This window comes from Canis aureus, chromosome 21 (assembly GCF_053574225.1).
Source record: "Canis aureus isolate CA01 chromosome 21, VMU_Caureus_v.1.0, whole genome shotgun sequence".
In the NCBI taxonomy this organism is placed as follows: Eukaryota; Metazoa; Chordata; class Mammalia; order Carnivora; family Canidae; genus Canis; species Canis aureus.
In genome coordinates, this window is record NC_135631.1 from 5714500 (window position 1) to 5735266 (window position 20767).

Genomic DNA, 20767 nt, shown 5'->3' on the forward strand with positions numbered 1-20767 from the left:
GTCTCTGGTCAGGGTCTGCATCAGGGCAGCAACTAGGGGATCCTGAGAAGTGGGCAGGTTTAAGAAGATTCTCAGGCCAGACTAGAGGGTGTAGTGAGAGATTAGGCCAGGGGCGAAGGAAGTATTAAGGATGATGCCTGGAGTTCTGACCTGAGTATCTGGGAGGATGGTAGTGTTGTCCACTGAGAAGGGACCTTGTTATTTCTGATGTGCTCTGGTTCTGATCTCAGAAGGTGGCCTGAGAAACGTGAAGAGGAGGGAACTCTGCTTTGCAAAAGGCTCCTGGATCCTGGCCTATGAACAGCATGAGGCTTGAGCCCCATGTGCCCAGGGCTGGGAAGAGATCTTGTCATCTGTTGAGATGAGATAGGGGGTGCTGCTTTGAGACACATGGAACTTCCTACCCCCACCCCCAGAGTCTTCTTGGTACAGTGAGTTTCCCTTACCAGGCAGCACTGACACTCCTATGTCCTCCCAGGCTGAGAGAGGTTTGATTCCATGTTGTGGAATCATGATGAGTCCATAAAGATTTCATGGATGGGTGGGGGTGCAGGCCAGGGACTTGGGTCTACAAGCTGGTCCACAGAGAGTGGGAGTTGGCGCAGACTCCCTCGTCCTGCATAGGAATCCTGAGGCAAGAGCTGGGTCAAAAGCAGGAGGGGTGGGGAATGGGGCTGGGGTAGGGCCTGGAGCGTGACTGCAATTGTTCAAGCCCCAAATTCATGGTGACCTGTTAGGTGTTCTAGGTCCAGACTGGGTCCCTGGTTGGATATCCCAGTCCTGGGTCTGTGTTCAGAGTTCCTGACGTTGGGTCTGGAGCTCTGGTCTGAGGTAGATGGTCTGGTCCTCATTCCTAAGTCCAGGGTTTAGGGTCATGATCACGGTCTGGGTCTGGTGTTGGACTCAAAGTTGGGGTTAGTAACCAGGCTGGGATCAGTGTTTGAGGTCATGGTCCAAAAACTAGATCTGGGGTCCTGTTGGGGGGTCTGAGGTCAGCGTGTGGGTGGTAGGGGGACAGGACATAGGGTTGTGATCTCGTGTCACAGAGTCTAATAAGACAGTGGCCCAAGGTCTGGGATTGGGGTCCTGTCTGGAGGCCCGGGTCAGGAATGTTATCCAGGTCTAATGTCGGGTCGTGGACTTCGGCCACGGTCTAGAAGTCAGGGGTTACGTCCGGGGCCTGAGGGCCAAGTTCCGAAGAGCGTGTTCTGAAGCCGCAGTCTGGGGTTGAGGGCCGTGGTCTACCGTGGAGCGTGGGATCCGAGCTGGGATCCGCATTGTGGCCGAGGTCTGGGCCCAGGGTCTACTCCGGCGGATTCCAGGTCTGGGGTCAGCGTCACGGTCCAAGTCCGGGTCGGGGTCGGGTCGGGTCGGGTCGGGCCGGGGCGGTCGGGCCGGGCGGGCCCAGGGAAGGGTCTCGCGCGGCCGCGGGGTCAGGCTCGGGCCAGCCCGCGCGGCCTCCAGGGGGCGCCGCCGCCCGCCTGCCCGCCTGGCCCCTTGCGGGCTCGCGGCGCTGTGCGCGGCAGGCGGGGCCGGAGGCGGCGGCGGCTCCGGGGCGCGGGCGGCGGCGGCGGCGGCGGTGGCGGCGGCGGCGGCGGCGGCGGCCCGACTGCAGTCCCGGCGGGAGCGGAGCGAGCCGGGGCCGGGCCCGAGCCGGCGCCATGGGGCGGCGCCGCCTGTGAGCCGCGGCGAGCGGAGCCGCGGGCGCCGAGCGGGGCCAGGCGGGCGGCGGCGCCCGAGGCCGACGGAGCGGCCGGGCCGGGCCGAGCGCGCCGAGCGGAGCGGAGCGGAGCGGAGCGGCGGGAGAGGCCGCCGCCGCCGCCAAGATGGCGGACCTGGAGGCGGTGCTGGCCGACGTGAGCTACCTGATGGCCATGGAGAAGAGCAAGGCCACGCCGGCCGCGCGCGCCAGCAAGAAGATCCTGCTGCCCGAGCCCAGGTGAGGCGGCCGCCGGCCGGGCCCGCGCCCGCTCCCCCTCCCCGAGCCCGCGGCCCGGGACCCCCGCCCCCGCTCCACCCCGTGCCCCGTGTCCAGCCTCCGCTCGGGGGTGGGCAGCCCCGACGGACCCCGGAGCCCCAGACCCGCTGCACCTGAACCCCGAGCGCCCGCCGCCCGCCGCCCGGCCCCCGGCCCCCGGCCCCCGGCCCCCGGCCCCCGAGCCGTGCGGTGCCTCCTCGGCCCCGCGCCCCTGCCGTCCCCGCGGGGCCCCCTCCTCCGCCCGCCGCCGGCTACCTGGCCTGACTACATCACCATCCCTTTGCTCTCCCGACTCCCAGCACCCTGCCTTGGGCGCCGCTGCCCCCACCCCTAGCCCCCTCACAGCAAGTCTTCTCGGTCTCCCCCACCCTTCTGGTGGGTCACCGGCTGGAGTAGGGTTTGAGAGTGCCTTGGGGGCCAGGTTGGTGGTGGTGGGGAGCAGGGTGTGGTGTGTGCCCCAGCCCGGTGCGGGGGGGGGGGGGGGGCGGGGAGGCACCCACTACCCCTCTGTCGTCGAATTCCTCCCCTGGTGGGCCCTGTATGTGGTGCCCTGTGGGTGCTGTTTGCCAGGGGACATCCCTGCACCTCTGCAGCAGCTGGACCACGGCTGCCACCTCTCTCTGAGACAACTGATGTCACTGCACCTGGTATCAAAGTTTAAACTGTTCAGGATGTAGGCACGTTCTGTTCAGGATATGGACCACTGCTGAGGCTTGTCCAGCATTTTATGGCTTCTAGAGTATTTTCTCATTGTTTGAGCCCCTTGGCAGCCTGTGAACAGATAGGACAGGTGCGGTTTTGTCTCCTTGGAACAGGTGGGGAAGCCGAAGCCCCAGATGTGGCTTGCCCAGTGTCCCAGGTAATCCAGGATGGTGCCCAGTCACCAGGTCAGGGCTTCTGGCTTCCACTTCCACATCATGTCTACCACTCAGGCCTGAGCCGGCGCCCGACCATTCTGCATGGGTGAGAGCTGTGTGCCCACTGTGATAGCTCATACCCGAGAGTTGGCATGCTGGAACCCTGGCTGGCCTGGGAACCTGGGCCTGTCCTCACTGCCGTGGTCGTGTCATGTGACTTCGGGCAAGTCCCTTCCTGTTTCTGAGCCTCAGTTTTCTCATCTGTGAAATGTGGATAGCATGAAATGGGGGTTGGGACCCTCTGGTGCCCTAAGTATTTGAGGCAGAGCCCAAAGCTGCAAGGAGTGCCATGCCTACCTCCCTGGCCCCCTTCTCTGTGCCCCTGTTCACTGGGTTTCGGATTGACTGAACACCAACCCTGGGAGAGGAAAATTGGTCTGCATTTTGAAAAGGCCGTTGAGGCCCCCCCCCTCTTTTTTTTTTCTAAGACATTTGCAATCAGATTTCTCAAAACAGGAACCAGGCTGACTGTCAGCTGGGGGCTGTCCAGGGAGCAGTGACAGTTAGAACAAAAAATGAGTTCAGAAATGACAAAGCCACGAGGGAGGAAGCACGGAGAGTCAACCTCTGGGACTCACAGCGGCTCTCTTTGGTGGCTGTGGCCTTGAGACCCTCCTGCAGGTTGGACTTCTACAAAGTGTCAGGCAGAGCGTTTTCTGGAACTCTCTGTGTTTGGGTAATCTCTCCCCAGAATGCATTGCTCCTGATGGGGCCCCGCCTTGGGTTGGCTCTGCAGGTGTTAGAACCCTGAGAAACGAGCTGTTCCTCTTTTCCTGTCCCTTTTACCATCTGTGGTAGTGATGGTGCTGATAGGAATGATGGTAGAAGTGATAATAATTTATTATTTATTATGACATCTGTCATCTCAATTGATCCAAAAACCAACCTGTGAGCTTGACAGGGCCATGCATTGCATGTAATAGTTGCTCAAGAAACGTCAGGACTATATGATGCCTGAAACGAGCCTGTGAGTCAGTTTTTGGGGAACAGCAGGAGACCCAGAGCCAGGTGCCATGGGTTCTCAAACAGAGTTACCATCCAGCAGCACAACATTGGATAGATTGCCCACATCTAAGAGATGGATAGAAGTTCTGGCAGTGCCTGTCAGTGAGCTAAGGCCAGGCCTCTTCTACTTCAGAGGACATGCCACCTTTTACTTTGTGCTTCACATACCCGGTGGGCTAGATGCCTCCTGCTCTGGAAGGTCACAATGACTGTTTCTCAGGTTTGCCTTCTGCTTCCCAGTTTGCAAAGCGGTTTTCACTCCATTTTATTCCTCTTGCAACTGTGGGAAAGCAGGCACAGCAGGTGGTATTCTCCCATTTAATATTTGAAGCAACCGAGGCTGGGGAAGGGGAGGAGGCTGAGTCCTAGAAGCAGGCTGGAATTTGAACTCAGGTCTCCGGACCCCACATGCCCCCATACGTGTCTACCCCCCCTCCGGCATCCCGTGTCCAGGGAACCACTATCTGGGCTCCGTGACCTCAGCCCCCTCTGCTGTCAGCTGCCCTGGTTCACGAGGCTCAGCACCCTGGCCCCTGCCATCTGGGACAGAACAGAGTTGCTCTGGCAAACCTGGTGCCTAGAGGAGGCAGCTCCTGCCTGGGGTTATGTCTTCCCCTCACCTGTGAGGTCGGGGTCAGGTAGAAAGGTCGTGGTCTATCCACGACAAGGTGCCATTTGGAGTTGTTCCTGCCTCAGGGTGGTCCATCTTGGCAGCCTCTCTGCAGCTGGCGCCCAGGCTGTGGCTTGGCCCAGAGCTGGGGGCTGGCATCAGCTCTGACTTCTCAGAGCTAGGAACAAGAGCTGGCAGGTAGGCACAGTGCCACTTCGAGTTGGCACGAGGTCCTCCCCTTCTGTCACCCTATAGAATCTGAGGAAACACACCCATTTCTCTGCTTTCTCATGGAGCGAGGCAGAGTCGTGTAGCCGGAAGCCAGAGGACCCGGCTTTGGATCCCGCTGGGACACCAGCACGGCTCTTTTCCTGACTGTGCCCGCCTCCCTTCCCAGTGGGGTGAAGCCAGGGGCCGGCTGCTCCCAGATGCCCTCTCAGTGCTCCCCCGGCTCTCGGGCCTGTGGTCTGTGCTTCTCCCTGAAGGAGCTGCTGTCTCCCTTCACCAGCAGCGGTCCTGTAATTACTGTCATTTGCTTAATATGACCACGGAGGCCGAGTGTAATTAATCTCTGGGCTCTTGGCTGAGGAGCCTAGCTTGGGCGGCCCCAGGAGATACCCCTGCCCTCCCTGGGGACAGTGGCAGCCCCAGCAGCAGATTGCCGGAGCCGGGTGCCTCTTGCAGCCTCTGATTTTCTTGGCTCTTTCCTGGTCCCTCCCCCACCATGGATTTCCTCCTTCCTGTCCTTTTCTGGCTTGCCTGTCTCCCAGACCCGGCCACTCTTCCTCTGCTTCTTCTTCATTCCTGTTAACTCTTTGCCTCCAGGACTTCCTGTCCTTGATTTGGGGTGGGGGGAGAAGGGGTACAGGGGAAGGTTTCCTCCCTTCCTCCTCCACTTCTCCATCACCAGCAAAGCCCTGTTGTTCCCAGTCTTCCCTTACCCAGAACTTTCCACCCCAGTAGCAGCTCTTCTCCTCAGCTCCCAGCCCCCAAACAAGGTGATCCTTTCTGCAGTCAGCAGTTAGTCGTTCCCTCTGGGCCTTTGAAGCCCCTGCTCTTCCCAGGAATGGGTCTCTGGGACGTCTCTTCCCATTCGTTCTCCTTTCCAGAGCGCACGGTTTCACATTTTTGTCATTAAGTCGCTTGCTCGCCCTCCCGCCATTCCCTCAGTAAATGGATTTGAAGGGAGCGTGAGCATTACAGGTTGGAATCTGTGCAGGGGAATCTGGGCTCTGTCAAACCAGGAATAATGTGTCCTATTAATGCACGATCAATTCCTAGTAGTAAATTCCCGGTGACGTCAGGTGTAGGCACTCTGCAGCCGGCGTTTCCTCCCCGCCCCGGGCACCCAGGGGCTGCGTGCGCACGGCGGGTGCTTCCAGGATATTATGCTCCTGCCTTGGAACAAACAGCAAAAGCCAGGAATATGTGAGAATCTTTGAGGAACGCGCAGCCTCCATCACACCTGCCCCCTTCTTCCTGAGGCCCCGAGGGACCACTGTCCTCTGCTGGTTATATAAGACAGACTTGTGTTCTAGTTATCGCTAATCTGTTTCAAACAAGAGACCCTAAAAACGACCCATTTGGCTGCAGCTTTCTTCCAAAACAATAACATTCCTTCTCTGCATCACTGCTGCCTCAAAGAGTAGCATCTATGTGGGCAGAGGAGCAGGGTTGCAGAAGTGCGTTTTCTGGTGTTGAAGTGCTAGCAGCTCCATCTCTGAGTGGGGCTTTCTCGGACCCTGGAGGCCATCCAGGCCAGGGTGGGGGACAGCGTCTTCCTGGGAACCATGGGCCAAGGAGCCCTAGAACTTTGTTCTTGGTGCATTTTAGCATAATAGCAGTAAATTGCAGGGTGTGGTCCTCATGTTGTGCTAGTATAGAATCGGTGACATGTGACAAGGCTGCCAGTGTGCCCCCTTCCGCACATCCCGCAAGGAGCCACTTTGTGGCTGCCGCAGCGTTGGAAGCCTGGCTTGTTCCTTCAGATGTGTGTAGGGGGCTATGTGCGTGTGCTGCCTGGTGGGTGTCATCTTTTCTTCCCAGGCCCAGGGCTCCGGCTTTCCCCTGTTCTTGAGCTCTAAGGACACTGTGAGCCCCAGGGAGAGTCATTGAGAAATATTAATAAGAAGCCCCAGGGGACTTCCTCCTACTGCTGCCACCTCCGTGCCAGGTTTCCTGGAAATGCCAAAGAGGAGCTGCAGCCACAGCCACAGCCTCTGCTCCACTGGCTTGTTAATTGGCCTTTCCCGGAGCGTGGCTGTTCGAGGTGTGGCCGCACCAGACCCGCCAGGCCTGTGGCCCCCATGCCAGCTCACTCCATCCTGGGGTTTCATGACTCTGGCATCCCTGTCACACAGGAGCATAGGATCCAGGGCCCTAGCCTGGCAGGTGCTGGCCAAAGCTGCCCGTAGCCTGCGAGGCTCCCGGAAGCGATGCTGCCCGCTGCCCACAGCACTGGCAGGGGATGGAGGGAAAGGCAGCCGGGGCACGAGTCTGGGGTCCCCTGAGACCCTGCATCCAACGCCTGAAGAGGCTGAAGGGAGGCCCCTGCCTGGTGGGACAACTTTTCTCAGAGAGAGTTGGACGCTTTCCTGTTTTCTGGCCACTAATGCAGGGTGGGATGCTGTGCAAGCTGCTCAGCTTCTAGCCTAGATTTCTTCACCATCAAAACAAGTGTGTTTGCTTCTGACCCCTGCTTTCTCTCCCAGTCTACACACAAGCTACTGTCTTTGACCTTCTGTGGGAGTCACCTGTGAGGGCCCAGGTCAGCTCATCAGGCCTCTATGCCACACAGCAAGGGACCTTGCTTTTTTCTGAAACACGTGGTTCCAGAAGCCACCGGAACTTCTCCCCCACAGCCCTCACTGCCTTCCTGTCACCCCTACCCGCACTCCGGGCTGGGAGGGAGGATGTGCCCTTTACCTCAGTGTCAGGCTTGGCCTGCTCCTCAGAGCAGCTGGTGCTGGAGAGAACAGCCCTGGCTGTAGGCAGCAGGGTCTGGCAGCTCCCTGTCATGGCAGGGCAGGTCCTCCTGCCAAGGGGCCCTTGCTACTCTCTTGGGGCAGGTATCAGGCTCTGCCACCTGCCCCCCCCGCCCCCCGCCCGGGCCCCTGCACCTGATCAGCGTGAGTGTGTGAGGCTGGTCTGTGAGAAGGGTGGCCTTGCAGCCATTCACCTGACTCAGGAGGCCCCCTGGCCATATGTAGGCCGCACTCTCTCCATGCTTGGGAAGTGTGGAACAGAGTCCTGCACAAGACCCAGTAGCTTGGGATGGTGTTCTAGAAGAGGCACAGGTAGTGGAAACCCAGGAAGAGGGCTGCCCCCAGGAGGGGTCTTGAGCTGACAGCACTCGCAGCAAGGCTGACATCTTGGGACAGTTCTGCTGTGTCCTCAGGCTTTTTAAATGGCCAGCGTGGTGGTGGCAATTCAGCATTTTGTCGACATCCTCATTTCACAAATGAGGAAACTGGGCATTTAAAAGTTTGTGACCAGGCGTGGCCTCGAGGGAGGGAGGTTGAGGAGAGCCATTTGGAATTTGGGGCTGAGGCCCTTCTCCGGAGAGGCTGGGAGCCTTAGGGTCCTTCTGGCGGGAAAGATGCAGGCATTTGGTTCTCCTGACAACCCGGAGTTGATCTGGCAGCCATGTGCTCTGAGATATCGGCGTTGTTGGCCTGGGTGGGGGCAGGAATGCTGCTCTGGGCTGGTCGCCACTCTAGACTCCACCAGTATCTGGGAGCGGGTGTTGGAGACCAAGGTGACCCAGCCCAGGAGGCTGCCGCCGCCTCCCATGCCAGCCTGTACTTGCCACCCTGGTGAGAGTATGTCCGTAACACATTTTTCTGACCTGCCAGCTCCCTCGGCTGCCAGCCCCACGAGAACAGACAGGAAACCCTAATGTTGTCGCTTTGGGGGCCTTCCATTCAACGGCTCTGCTCAGTCTGATCTCGTGTTTGGGGGGGGGGGTGTTTATTTTATTTAGAAAACATTTTTTCTTTTCAAGGAAGACAGTGAAGTGCTGTGGGCTGGGAAGAGAGCTGTTACCATCCCATACAGCTTCAGAGGGGAGGCAAGGTCTGGCCACCTGGGCCCCACTTTCTGCTCTTTCCTGGGCTGAGCCCACAGCAGAGCCACCGGGATGGGAGAAGGCTGTGCCGCAGGCCGGCTCCCCAAGAAGCACCCATCCTGGCTCCCTCGTCTGCAGTCCCTGGTCAAGAGTGTAGTTCCCTAGCGACTCTAGTTCATAGCTGTTGTTGGGGCCGCCAAGGCCCATGGTGGGACGTGGTGGGCATTCCCGTTGTATTGCCTTTACTAAGCTGGTGCCAGTCTCACTGGTTCCCAGGAAGCCAGTTTGGGGCTCAGGAGGGCTTCCCGGTGCCTATCGCACGGGTCATGCCCAGCTGGCTACTGGGGGTCACCCTTCACAGGCTGCAGTCACTTTGCCTGTCACCCACCTATCTGGGCATCCCTCCTTACCGCAACTGACCACGATCTGACCATTCGCCTCCATGGAGGATTGATGTTTGTGATATCTTTTCCCACTTTATTACTTTGTCCAGAATTGTCCCAAAGCACAGAATTGGGTGCAGGCATGGAGTGCCAATAGCTGAACCAAGGGGTGGTGAGGATCCAGCCTTCCTGGTCCACTTCCCAGGGAAATTCAGCCATTTGGCCCTTCCAGGGTTCCCAAGGCCCCAAGGCCCTAACTCTTGGCTGCCGGGCCTTTGCTGCCTTGCACTGGGCCCTTGCTCTTGACCGCACCCTGGCCCACCCCTGCCTGGTACCACTGCCCTCCAAAACGGAGGTCTTGCATGCTCCCTCGCAGGGAGAGGAACTGTAGGGCTCCAGTCTCTGATCTGGAGGCCCCAGGGCAGGTTTTTCAAGCTTCTGCCGTGTGTGAAGCACAGAGCGGGCCTTGGAATCCAGCCTTGCTTCTTGAGTGCCTGTGAGTCCCAGGGGACTGCAGAGATGTTCTTGCTGGAGGCTGGTGGGTGTGAGCCGGTGTGTGCCAGCATCGGGCATTGGTGAGGGCCACATGCTGTCCTTGGAGGCCCTGCATATTGCCTGGAGCCATCTTTGCTTTCCCCAGGGGAACCAGCTCTGAAGTGGCAGCAAGGGGCCACTGAGCCACTGGCCCTCAGCCAGGAACTCTACTCTCATTGGCTGGAGTCAGAGGATGGGGACATAGGACAGCAGTCCTGGTCATTAGCACCTGTCTTCCTGTTAGCGACAGGTTTTGGAGGAGGTCATGGCATCTTCCAGCTTTCAAGGGTGGGGGTGCAGGGGAGGGAGTCACTGTTTAAGGACCTTGCTTACAATAGCTCTGAATGTTCCCATTACATTGTGTGGCTCAAACTGGAACAGTGGCTTGGGAGAGCTGGAGCCTGGGCTTCCACCCAAACCATCGTAGAAGGAGAGTGCTGAGCAGAAAGGGCAGGGGTCCCCCAGAGGCTGGGCAGCATTCATTGACAGCACTGGCCCTGCCCCTGCTAGGAGCCCTCTCACCTCGGGCACCTCTTCATGGGCAGAACTTAGGCCGGCCTGGCCTGCCATCGGCTGGCCCAGTCAGTTCTGCTTACTTGATGGCTTGAGCCTGCTCCCACCCACCCTGTTTCTTTCCCTCTTTATTGGTCATCCCCCGTGTGTTGTCATCACCTGGGCTTCCTCCTCTGGTGCCTCTAGTAGACTGTCTGCTCTGGACCAAGCTCCTCAAATGTCCTCTGCCGAGTTCCCTCCTGCCTGACAGCCTCTTGCTCACCCTTGGCTTGGTCTTCCCCTGCTTGTCCCCACATCCACCCATCTGCCCTGGGCTTTGCCACCTGTTGACATCTGGTTTGCACTGAGGAACCCAGTGAAGTTCCTCCTCCACACAGCCTCTCCTGACAGTCCAGAATATTCTTCCCTTCCTGCATGGCTCCCATCAGGCTTTGACACACACTGTCTGATGTCTTAGAACCACAGATGTAGAAATTGGGCCCTGAGAGGGACTGCCTGGAGGGCAGGGGTCCATGGAACCTTCTAGTCAATGATGTCCAGCAGGCCTTGGTGGATCCGCGTTGGGCTCCAGAGGGATGCAGTGAGGCGGGGGTGCAGAGCCCAGACTTTCTTATACTGGTCCTCGCCAGTTGCAGTGTCTTTTATCAGCGGCCCCACATATCCTACAGGCCGTGTGAGCATTGCACAGGCTCAGGTGTGCCTGCCCAGCATGGTCCTCAGTATAGGGCTGGGAGTGTTTGTCAGGAGCCCGGGCTCATGAAGGCCAGAATGATTACAGCTAGCCATCATGACAGGCACTGGTGGGGCTGGACCACAGTGGCCCAGGAAGGTGTAGGAGGGGGCAGCAAGGTGTGTCTGAGGCATGAAGGATAGCCCCATGCTACTTGCCCAGATAGCTTAGTGTTGAGGGTGAGCTCTTCTGGTGGGGAGTGCTGGGTGGTCATGTTGGCCAGCGGCTCCCCTGCTGCCCTCCCAAGTAACCCAGGGGTAGGGGGCACATTTTTAAATCAGATGTTAGGAACACAGGAACTGAGGCTTGGCTTTTATTTTGTTTTTACTAGGTAAAAAACTTGAGCTAAGATTCACATAACATAAAAGTCATCATTTTAAAGTGTCCAATCCAGGGGGCTTTTGTATGTTCTCTGTGTTGTGCCACCTGTGCCCTACCTCATTCTAGAACATTTCCATCATCCTAAATAGAAACCCCATACCTATCACTCCTCTTCTCTCCCCTGGCCCCTGGCCCCCACTAATCTGCTCTCTGTGTCTGTAGATTTGCCTGGTCTGGTCACGCGATTAAGTGGAGTCATAGAACTTGGGGCCTCTTGTAACTCTTTTTTTTTTTTTTTTTTCCACTTAGCCTGCTCAGGCTCATCTGTGTGGTAGCATTTCCATGTATCAGTGCTTCATCCCACTTTATGGCCAAGCAGTAGTATATGGTAAAGATAGGCCCATTTTGGTTACCCATCATCTGCTAATGGTGAGGCCTAGCTTTTGAGGCTTGGCCAGGTTTCTGAAGCCAGCATGAGGCAGTACCGGGACCAAACTCCTGAGCAGCCACCTGCTGGCCACCCAAGCTTTTAGGGACAGAGCCTGAGTGGGAAGGCCCTGGCTGGTGGTTGCCTTCCCAGAGGGAGCAGTGACACTCTGGATTCCGGGAGAGGAAGCAGCGGGCATCCAGGGCAGCGGGGCCAGCAGGCCTGGCAGGAGCCATGGGGGCTCTGGCTCACCAAGGCCCCCCCATTTTCAGCATCCGCAGTGTCATGCAGAAGTACCTGGAGGACCGGGGTGAGGTGACCTTTGAGAAGATCTTCTCCCAGAAGCTGGGTGAGTCCATGAGGAGCTCTGCCAGCCTCAAGGGCTTCCCACCACTGTCCAGCTTCCTGGGCCCTGGGAGGCAGGGGCTGCTTTCCTGACCCCACCCCAGCTGGCTGGCCTCCCGTCCTCTCTCCCTGGAGGTCTGGCCTCCCTAGCCGATGGGGCAGGGCACCAGCGAGCACCCCACCTCCCAGGATGGCAGCAAGGCTGCTAGGGCCGTGACCCTTTGGGCCTCCCAGCCCCTGGCTGCCGGCCCTGGGAGCCCTGTGAAGGGGGGTGGGGGCCCAGCAGTCTTCCAGGGCTGCCGGGGAAGTTCCTCCTTGGGGTTTTTGTTTTTGAGAGTTGCAGCTTCCCCTTGGCCCAGGCACAGCTGCTCTGGGCCGTTGGTAGAACTGACAGGAAGGGGCGGGGCCCTTCCTGTGGCGCCTGCCAGAGCTGTGGTCGCCACCCCCTCCCCCATGGGCCCTCTTTGTGAGCAACCTGCTTTGGCCGGCCCCTCCGATCCTCCTCCTCCAGTGCCCTTGTTTTACTAGTATCTGGACTGCGGACCTGGCCCACAGGGCAGGATTGGGTTGGGGTGGATCCCAGGGAAGCAGCCTTCAGACGCACAGGGCTCTGATCTGGCCTTCTAGAGAGCAGGATCTCAGCTCTGAAATGGGAGTGGCCTGGCCTGGCCTGGCCTGGCCAGATCAGGCACTGGAGATCAGTCTTGGAGAGTCAGTATATCATGAAACATAGTTTGGGTCCCTGGCTTGTGCTGTGTGACCTTGGGCACATCACTTCACATCTCTGAGCTTGTTGGTGTCCTTACCTGGGAATTAGGAATCAGATGCCCTGCTGCTCAGGTCTGTTGGAAGGCTAGATGAGATGACCTCAGTGAAAGCCCCTTGCCCACTGGGAAACCCAGGTCACAAGTTACTCAAAGGCCAGGCCACCTTTACCAGAGGTGATGGCTGTGTGCTCTGGTAGAGGTGCCCAGACAGTGCCCCCAAAGAGGCATGGAAGCCACCCAACATAAGCCTGGTCACCCATGTCAGGCTGGAGGGAGTGGGAACTGCTCTTACCTCTGTTTTGAACCTCCAGGGCTGCTCTGGGGCCAGGCCTCAGGCCCCCATTACCTGGAAGGGGTGAGGCCTGGCCTGCCCGGGGTGGTGGGGGTCTTATTCCTGGGAGCCCTTCCCCCAGCTCGTCCTACCTCTTACCATCACCAGTGGCCTTATGCCCTTCAAGGTGCCACCCCCGGCCTGTCTTTCCCAGGACCTGCCATCGCAGAAGAGCCCCAGGTTCTACTCAGGCCCACCTGTCAGGCCTCCCTAAAGTCTGTTTCTATAACTTTTTCTCAGGGCTGCTGTGAAAAGCAGCCAGATGTGGAGGGGGCATGATATGGGAGGGGGTCCAGGAAGAGGGGCGTGTGCCCCCTGGGAAGCCACTCGGCCTGCCCCAGTGCGGGTGCTGCCCTCAAGCAGCAGGTCCAGGCCCTGGAGCCAGTCAGCCCCAAGCCTTTGCTTCACTTGCGTGCCCATCACATTCCAGCCACCGCCTGACAAAGTAGATTCTGGGATGGCTAGAGACACGGGCACTCCTTACCCCAGAGTTGAGAATCTTCAGTTGGTGGCAGCTTTTAAGGCCGCCTTGCCCAGTCCCTGCCTGGGGCAGAAACCACCTCTACCTCCTCCTTCGGGCTCAGGAGGGCCCAAGCCCATGCTGCCCACCATGATGGAAGGCCTCAGGGGGTGGGGCTTTGTGTGACCTGACACCCCGGCTTTCAGGGTACATGCTCTTCCGAGACTTCTGCCTGAAACACCTCGAGGAGGCCAAGCCCTTGGTGGAGTTCTACGAGGAGGTAAGGCCCAGCTGCCTGGAGAGAGGGGAGGAGGTTGGGCTGTTTTCATTGAATCTGCAAGATGCCTGGCGTTGGAGCCTTCATGCCACCTGTGGGGATGTTGTCCTCTAGATCAAGAAATATGAGAAGCTGGAGACAGAAGAAGAACGCTTGGCTCGCAGCCGGGAGGTCTTCGACACCTATATCATGAAGGAGCTGCTGGCCTGCTCACATGTGAGTGTCCTTAGGCCTAGACCCAGGTGCTGGCCCAGACTGGCCTGGGTGTTGGGGTGGAAAGAAAGGACCCTGCAGAGAATTCACAACCACCTCTGTCTTTTCCAGCCCTTCTCCAAAAGTGCCACCGAGCACGTCCAGGGCCACCTGGTAAAGAAACAGGTGCCTCCAGATCTCTTCCAGGTGTGTACTGGGCTTATTCCCTACTACTTCCTGGCCCAGCCAGGGGCATCCTTGGGCAGCTGAGGTCACAGAGTCTGGTCAGCTTTTAGTCTGGCTCAGTTACCAAACCCCAGCTTCTTCCCTCAGCCATACATCGAAGAAATTTGTCAGAACCTCCGAGGGGATGTATTCCAGAAATTCATTGAGAGGTGAGAGCGGGACACGTGTAAGAGGGGAAGGGGAGGAGGAGGCTACTGTGAGAGGGGTGTGGATGGTGTGTGGGAGAGAAGCCAGCCTGCTTCAGCCAGGGGCACTCGGGTACCTGGCCCACTCACAGCCCTGTGCAACATTCCTCAGGTCAGACAGGCTCCCAGCCATCACCTTCTCCACACTCCTGCCCTGCCTTTCTTAGCACCAGGCATCTCCGAGCCTGTCCCAGGCGATTCTCCAGGGAGTGAGGGACCACCTAGTCCACCTTCCTTCTCGTGGACTGTTTAGCACCTTGCTGGGCCCACCTAGGCTGAGAAGCATCAGGGTGACGGTTGAGGTGGACACAAAGGGGCACACTGTTCTCTGCTATGGCCCTCATGGCCAGAGCTGGCCTGGTGGGTGGGAGTTGTAGGCCGATTTCAGCTTGATGTCAAGAACAGCTTTCTTAGAGTCCCAGCTGCCCAGCCGTGGAGTGAGAGCTTCAGGCGAGTGAGTGCTGTGCCACTGGAGGCATGCAAGCAGGGGTGGGATGGGCATTGTTAGAGATGGGGTAGCCAGAAGTCTGGAACAGACTGGAGGACCTCTTCTTTAAGCTTATCTGAAACCCAGAGGCAGGTGGCCAGGCCCCACTTGGGCAAGCACTCTTCCCGTGTAGTCCCAGAGAGGACACTGAGGCTCGGGACCCCAGGCGATAGAATGATATGGAGTAGGCTTGCACCTAGCATCATTTTGCCTGATTCCTGAGTCTCATTGGAGTCTGGTGTTCTGCTCTTACAGTGATAAATTCACACGATTTTGCCAGTGGAAGAATGTGGAGCTCAACATCCATGTGAGTGGGCCGGTGGGCATGAAGGACTGTGCTCCCTCCCTGCTGCCCTCCCTAGAGGGCCAGGCGCCAAGGCTCGGTTGGGGCCGGGGAGGTCCAGGGAGTCTGCCCTTCAGCCCCTAAGACAGTGGCTGTGGGGTCAGTGCCAGAATCCTAGAGGGGGGTGGCTCAGGGCAGGTAAGTGCATGGGGTGGATGACCCTGCATATGGGGACTCCTGCCCCCCAGCATGGGACTGGCCCCTGCTGCCTGGGTGTCTCTGCCCAGTGGCAGGGCCCGGGCAGCCCACAGTGACGCCTGTTGTTGCCACCCCCACAGCTGACCATGAACGACTTTAGCGTGCACCGCATCATCGGGCGAGGGGGCTTCGGCGAGGTCTATGGGTGCCGGAAGGCCGACACGGGCAAGATGTGAGCACCGGCTCACAGTGTCGAGTGGGATGCCTGAGGGAGGGGAGGGCCCCCTGGGATGTCAATGGGGACCGGGGGCCCCCAGGTACTGAGTGAGCAGACCTCTGCAGAGGGTGACTGTTCCCTTCCATCCTGTCTTTGTGCTGCTACGCATCCCGCAGGCCCCCAGAGCCCCTGACTCCCCAGCACCTGCTCCTGCCCTCTCTCCCTCTTGACTCTGATGTGTCTTATGCTTGTCACGCAGTGTCTAGTCTTCACTACAGGAGCCCTGAGGCCTGCCCCCCCACCTCTGCTGCCCCCCCAAATGCAGCCCTGGGCTCTGAAGGTCCGGCTGGGCTGATTAACTGACCAGCACCCTCCCCCTTCCCCACCAGGTATGCCATGAAGTGTCTGGATAAGAAACGCATCAAGATGAAGCAGGGGGAGACCCTGGCCTTGAACGAGCGCATCATGCTATCCCTTGTCAGCACTGGGGTGAGCCAGGAGGGCTCAGGCTGGTTACTTGCTGCAGCCTTTGGTTCCGGAACCAGGTGCAGCCTCTGCTGACCTCCCCTCCTATGTCCTCCTAGGACTGCCCGTTCATTGTCTGCATGTCCTACGCATTCCACACGCCGGACAAGCTCAGCTTCATTCTCGATCTCATGAACGGTGAGTGTGTGGCCTGGCCCCAGTTGGACCATGGGGCTGGGGGCTGGGCCCAGGAGCTGAGTGCCACCCTGCGGGGCTGTCTTCTTCAGGTGGGGACCTGCACTACCACCTGTCCCAGCACGGGGTTTTCTCTGAGGCCGATATGCGCTTCTATGCTGCCGAGATCATCCTGGGCCTGGAGCACATGCATAACCGCTTCGTGGTCTATCGGGACCTGAAGGTAAGGCTCTGGCCCCATCAGCCCCTCAGCACACCTGGCAGGGGGCATTCGGGGACCTGGCCAGCTGCTGCCTTCCTTCCCTCCCTACCACCAAGCCATTTTCTAGATTCACATTGTCATTGGGGGAAGGAGGAAAAGACCCCCCACTCCCGGGGCTTTGCCCCTGGACCCCCTAACTCTCAAGAATGAGGATGGTAACCCAGGCAGCATCTTGCCTGTCCAGACCCTATCCTGAGCCACCCCAGAGGCAGCTCACTAGGCTTCCTCCACAGCCAGCCAACATCCTTCTGGACGAGCATGGCCACGTGCGCATCTCAGACCTGGGCCTGGCCTGTGACTTCTCCAAGAAGAAGCCCCACGCCAGCGTGTGAGTGCCCAGCCCCCTCCCTCCTACACTCACACACACACACACACACAAATACACACAATCCACCAGGCCCACTCACGGCCTCGCCTCCTTACTTCCATAGGGGCACCCACGGGTACATGGCCCCCGAGGTCCTACAGAAGGGTGTGGCTTACGATAGCAGTGCTGACTGGTTTTCCCTGGGCTGCATGCTTTTCAAGTTGCTGCGGGGGTAAGTGGGCCTTCCCAGGCAGGTGGGTGGGAGGGAATGGAGAGGAGTTCTTTCCTTGTCCAGGTTAGAGGCCTAGGGGAGGGGAGCATACAGTGGCCTGAGTATTAGGGTGGCACCATCCCTGGGTTTCAGTGAAGATCATTGTGGCTGCCTGCCTCAATTTCCCCATTCCTGTCCTCTGACTGCATGTCTCTTCCCAGGCACAGCCCCTTCCGGCAGCACAAGACCAAAGATAAGCATGAGATCGATCGCATGACGTTGACAATGGTGAGTGTAGGGAGGCTGGGTGGAGTCCTTGGGGGGCTGTGGTGGGGCTGGGGTCTCCTGTGTGTGTTAGGGTTGTGGACTCTTGGTTCTTACCAACTAACAACAAATTCGGGCCACTCATCCTTACTCTGGCCTCCTACCCCAGAGGCTCCCCATCCCTGTGTTGTCAGAACAAACATGCCTGCTGGGGTGAGTGAGGAAGCTATGCCCTGTCTCTTTCTGTGCTGGGGGCCAAGACTCCTCTTGGGCCCCTGCCAACGTCTGCTCCTCCCTGCAGGCTGTGGAGCTGCCTGACTCCTTCTCCCCTGAACTCCGTTCCTTGCTGGAGGGGTTGCTGCAGAGGGATGTCAACCGGAGACTAGGCTGCCTGGGCCGAGGGTGAGTGCCCAGGACCAGGGCCACAGTCCCAGGCTCTTCCTCCCTGCTAGGGTCATGTGGGCATGCTGCTAGGCCAGCCTGAGGATGAGGGCCATGTCCTGTTGCTGGAGCCCCCTCCTGGTGCCAGCTGCCTTCCAGGGGCTCACAGGGTGGGACATAACCAGCCCCTTCCAGTGTTCTCAGGGGGATGGCTGCCTGGGGTTGCAGCTGCTGGAGCTGGCTGGGACCAGCTTCCAGAAAAGCCCCTGCAACAAAGATGGTGATGATAATGATGCTGACAAGAACCTTTTATGTTTATTAAACATTTACTAAGTGCTGGGCATGATGTTGTAAGATTTACAAATATGAAAACTCACAAGAGCCCTATGATGTGGGAACTGTTGGTCTCCTCATCTTAGAGATGAGGAAACAGGCCGAGGTTTAAGGAACTTGCCCAAGGTGACAGCAAGAGAATGGTCGCCCTGGGAGTTAGCCTGGGCCCCCTGCTCCAGCACCCAGACTTAGCCCCAGCTTCCTGACCCGCGTCTTCCCACAGGGCTCAGGAGGTGAAGGAGAGCCCATTCTTCCGCTCCCTGGACTGGCAGATGGTCTTCTTACAGAAGGTACCGGCCTGGGTCGGGGCCAGGTGGGCACCCTGGAGCCCCTGCCCGGTGCTGATGCCCAGCCTTTGTTTTGCTGCAGTACCCTCCCCCGCTGATCCCCCCTCGAGGGGAGGTGAATGCTGCTGATGCCTTCGACATTGGTTCCTTTGATGAGGAGGACACAAAAGGAATCAAGGTACAGGGGTGCCCCGGCCTCTCCCACCTGAGCCCTGATCCTGGCCTGCAGGGCTCTTGTCGGCTGCTGGGCCTCAGGCCCCTGCCCAAACATGCCTTGGCTCGGGGTGGGCAGGCCTATGGCTGATGGATGGTCCTGTCTGCTCCCCGAAGTTGCTGGACAGTGACCAGGAACTCTACCGCAACTTTCCCCTCACCATCTCCGAGCGGTGGCAGCAGGAAGTGGCAGAGACAGTCTTTGACACCATCAATGCTGAGACGGACCGAATGGAGGCCCGCAAGAAAACCAAAAATAAGCAGTTGGGCCATGAGGAAGGTGAGGTTGCCCGCTGCTCGCTTTAGAGTGGAGAAATAGGCTCCAATTTCAGGAAGCCACTGGAGCTCACGGCCAGAGTGGCCAAACCAGGATTCCGACCCGGCCGGCCTGGCTGAGTCCACCTCTCCCTGTCTCGTGTCAGACTATGCCCTGGGCAAGGACTGCATCATGCACGGCTACATGTCCAAGATGGGCAACCCCTTTCTGACTCAGTGGCAGCGGCGGTACTTCTACCTGTTCCCCAACCGGCTGGAGTGGCGGGGCGAGGGCGAGGCCCCGGTAAGAAGAAGGCTGGGGTTGGGGAGCGCAAGAGAGGATGGCGGGGAGGGGGGCTGGCTGGCCTGTCCTGTGCCCTCACCGCCCCGCCCTGCCCCGCCCGGCCCCTCCCACCCCGCAGCAGAGCCTGCTGACCATGGAGGAGATCCAGTCCGTGGAGGAGACTCAGATCAAGGAGCGCAAGTGCCTCCTTCTCAAGATCCGAGGCGGAAAACAATTCGTGCTGCAGTGCGATGTGAGTGGGGCCAGGGGCCAGTCGGTGGGGGCAGACTGGGACCAGAGCCTCAGGGTGCCCTGGGGAGCACTCCGGCCTGACACCCAGCCCCCTGCCCCTGGGTGCCCTGCAGAGCGACCCCGAGCTGGTGCAGTGGAAGAAGGAGCTGCGCGATGCCTACCGCGAGGCCCAGCAGCTCGTGCAGCGCGTGCCCAAGATGAAGAACAAGCCACGCTCACCCGTCGTGGAGCTGAGCAAGGTGCCGCTCGTCCAGCGTGGCAGTGCCAATGGCCTCTGACCCGCCCACCCGCCTTTTATAAACCTCTAATTTATTTTGTCGAATTTTTATTATTTGTTTTCCCGCAAAGCGGAAAAGGTTTTATTTTGTAATTATTGTGATTTCCTGTGGCCCCAGCCTGGCCCAGCCCCCAGGGGGGGCCCGCTTGCCTTGGCTCCTGCCGCCACCAACCCAGCCACTGTCCAGCTGCCCTTAGCCCTGCCCCTCCAGGGGCCTCCCCTCCTGGTGTCTTCGTGTGGAGAGGAGACCGGCCGCCCGGCAGCCCTCCTGGCCCTTCCCCAGGGATGATGCCACACTGAGCTGTGCCCCCTCAGGCCCTGGGCCGTGCTCTGAGGGTGGCCTGGTGCCCCCTACTCCAGGGGAGGCTGCAGCACAGGGATAGTACTTGAATTTTCCCACCGCAGCCCCTCCTGCGACAGGGGCATAGTCTTGCACTGTCGTGTCCTCCAGCCACTTGGTGAAGGAGGGGCCCAGTATCTCCCCGACCCCAGGGCCAAGCAGCAGTGACTTGAGCTCTGGTGCCCTTGCTCGGGAAGAACCCCTGTGTCACTGGCTGCCTCCGTTCCCACAGTTCCCTGGACGCTGAGGGGCTCGGCCAGGAGGGTGGCATTGGCAGCAAGTCCCGCTGCCTTCCCTGCAGTACCCCTTTCCTCCACCCCAAGCGCCCGGGCTCAGGGACCACAGAAAGGCAGCTGTGGATTGTGTTACACTGGCCTTGCCTGGCCCCAAGGTCCCCTGCCCCCTGGGCCAGGCCAGGCCTTGTATGCCTGGGACCATGGGGGACCAGCCTGGACAGGCCGGGCAGCACAGCGAGAGGAGCCAGGTGGGGCCAGCTCTCGCCACCCCTGGCTGGTCAGTGTGCCTCCCGGGCTGTCCAGCCCCATAGCCCCACGTCCCGTTCATGCCACTGCCCACAGGGTGCCATCCTGCCCGCCGCATGCCCCCTTGTGCCAGTCGCGCTGCCGTGTGTGGTGTCGCGCCCTCTCCCCCTGGGGCTGGGTTGGCACACCCTCCCCTCCCATCTACTCACCCCCTGGGGTGTTCCTTTGCCGATTTTTGAATGTGATTTTAAAGAGTGGAAAATGAGACTATGCGTTTTTATAAAAAATGGTGCCTGACTTGGCTGTGTCCGATTCTTTTGTGCCCAGTGACCATTTTCAGCTACCACTGGGCTGGGGCCCCTAGGAAAGAGGGTCTTGGTGGCACCAGCTCCCTTCCATTGCCACAGCAGGCATCCGGGGCCAGCCTGCCCTGGCCCATTCCCTCTCTGGGGTGGGGCAAGGGGCTCCACTCTCCTCCCACCCCACCA

The 20767-nt window shown here is 59.2% G+C and overlaps 1 protein-coding gene across 2 annotated transcripts; it reads left to right on the forward strand.

Moving 5' to 3' along the window:
- The first annotated feature begins 1748 nt into the window (after positions 1-1748).
- Positions 1749-20576, forward strand: GRK2 (G protein-coupled receptor kinase 2). Of its 2 annotated transcripts, XM_077862592.1 has the most exons (21): positions 1749-1939; positions 11757-11833; positions 13594-13667; positions 13779-13880; positions 13989-14063; positions 14190-14251; positions 15030-15081; positions 15396-15487; positions 15862-15961; positions 16057-16135; positions 16225-16355; positions 16628-16722; positions 16826-16933; positions 17134-17200; positions 17478-17578; positions 18114-18180; positions 18260-18355; positions 18508-18670; positions 18813-18949; positions 19068-19181; positions 19294-20576. In XM_077862592.1, exons 1-21 carry the CDS (start codon positions 1827-1829, stop codon positions 19456-19458), a joined length of 2070 nt encoding a protein of 689 aa, XP_077718718.1. In that variant the 5' UTR covers positions 1749-1826; the 3' UTR covers positions 19459-20576. The 2 variants fall into 2 exon arrangements, with proteins under 2 accessions (XP_077718718.1, XP_077718717.1); XM_077862591.1 differs by lacking the exon at positions 1749-1939 and having other exon boundaries at positions 19071-19181.
- The last annotated feature ends 191 nt before the right edge of the window (positions 20577-20767 follow it).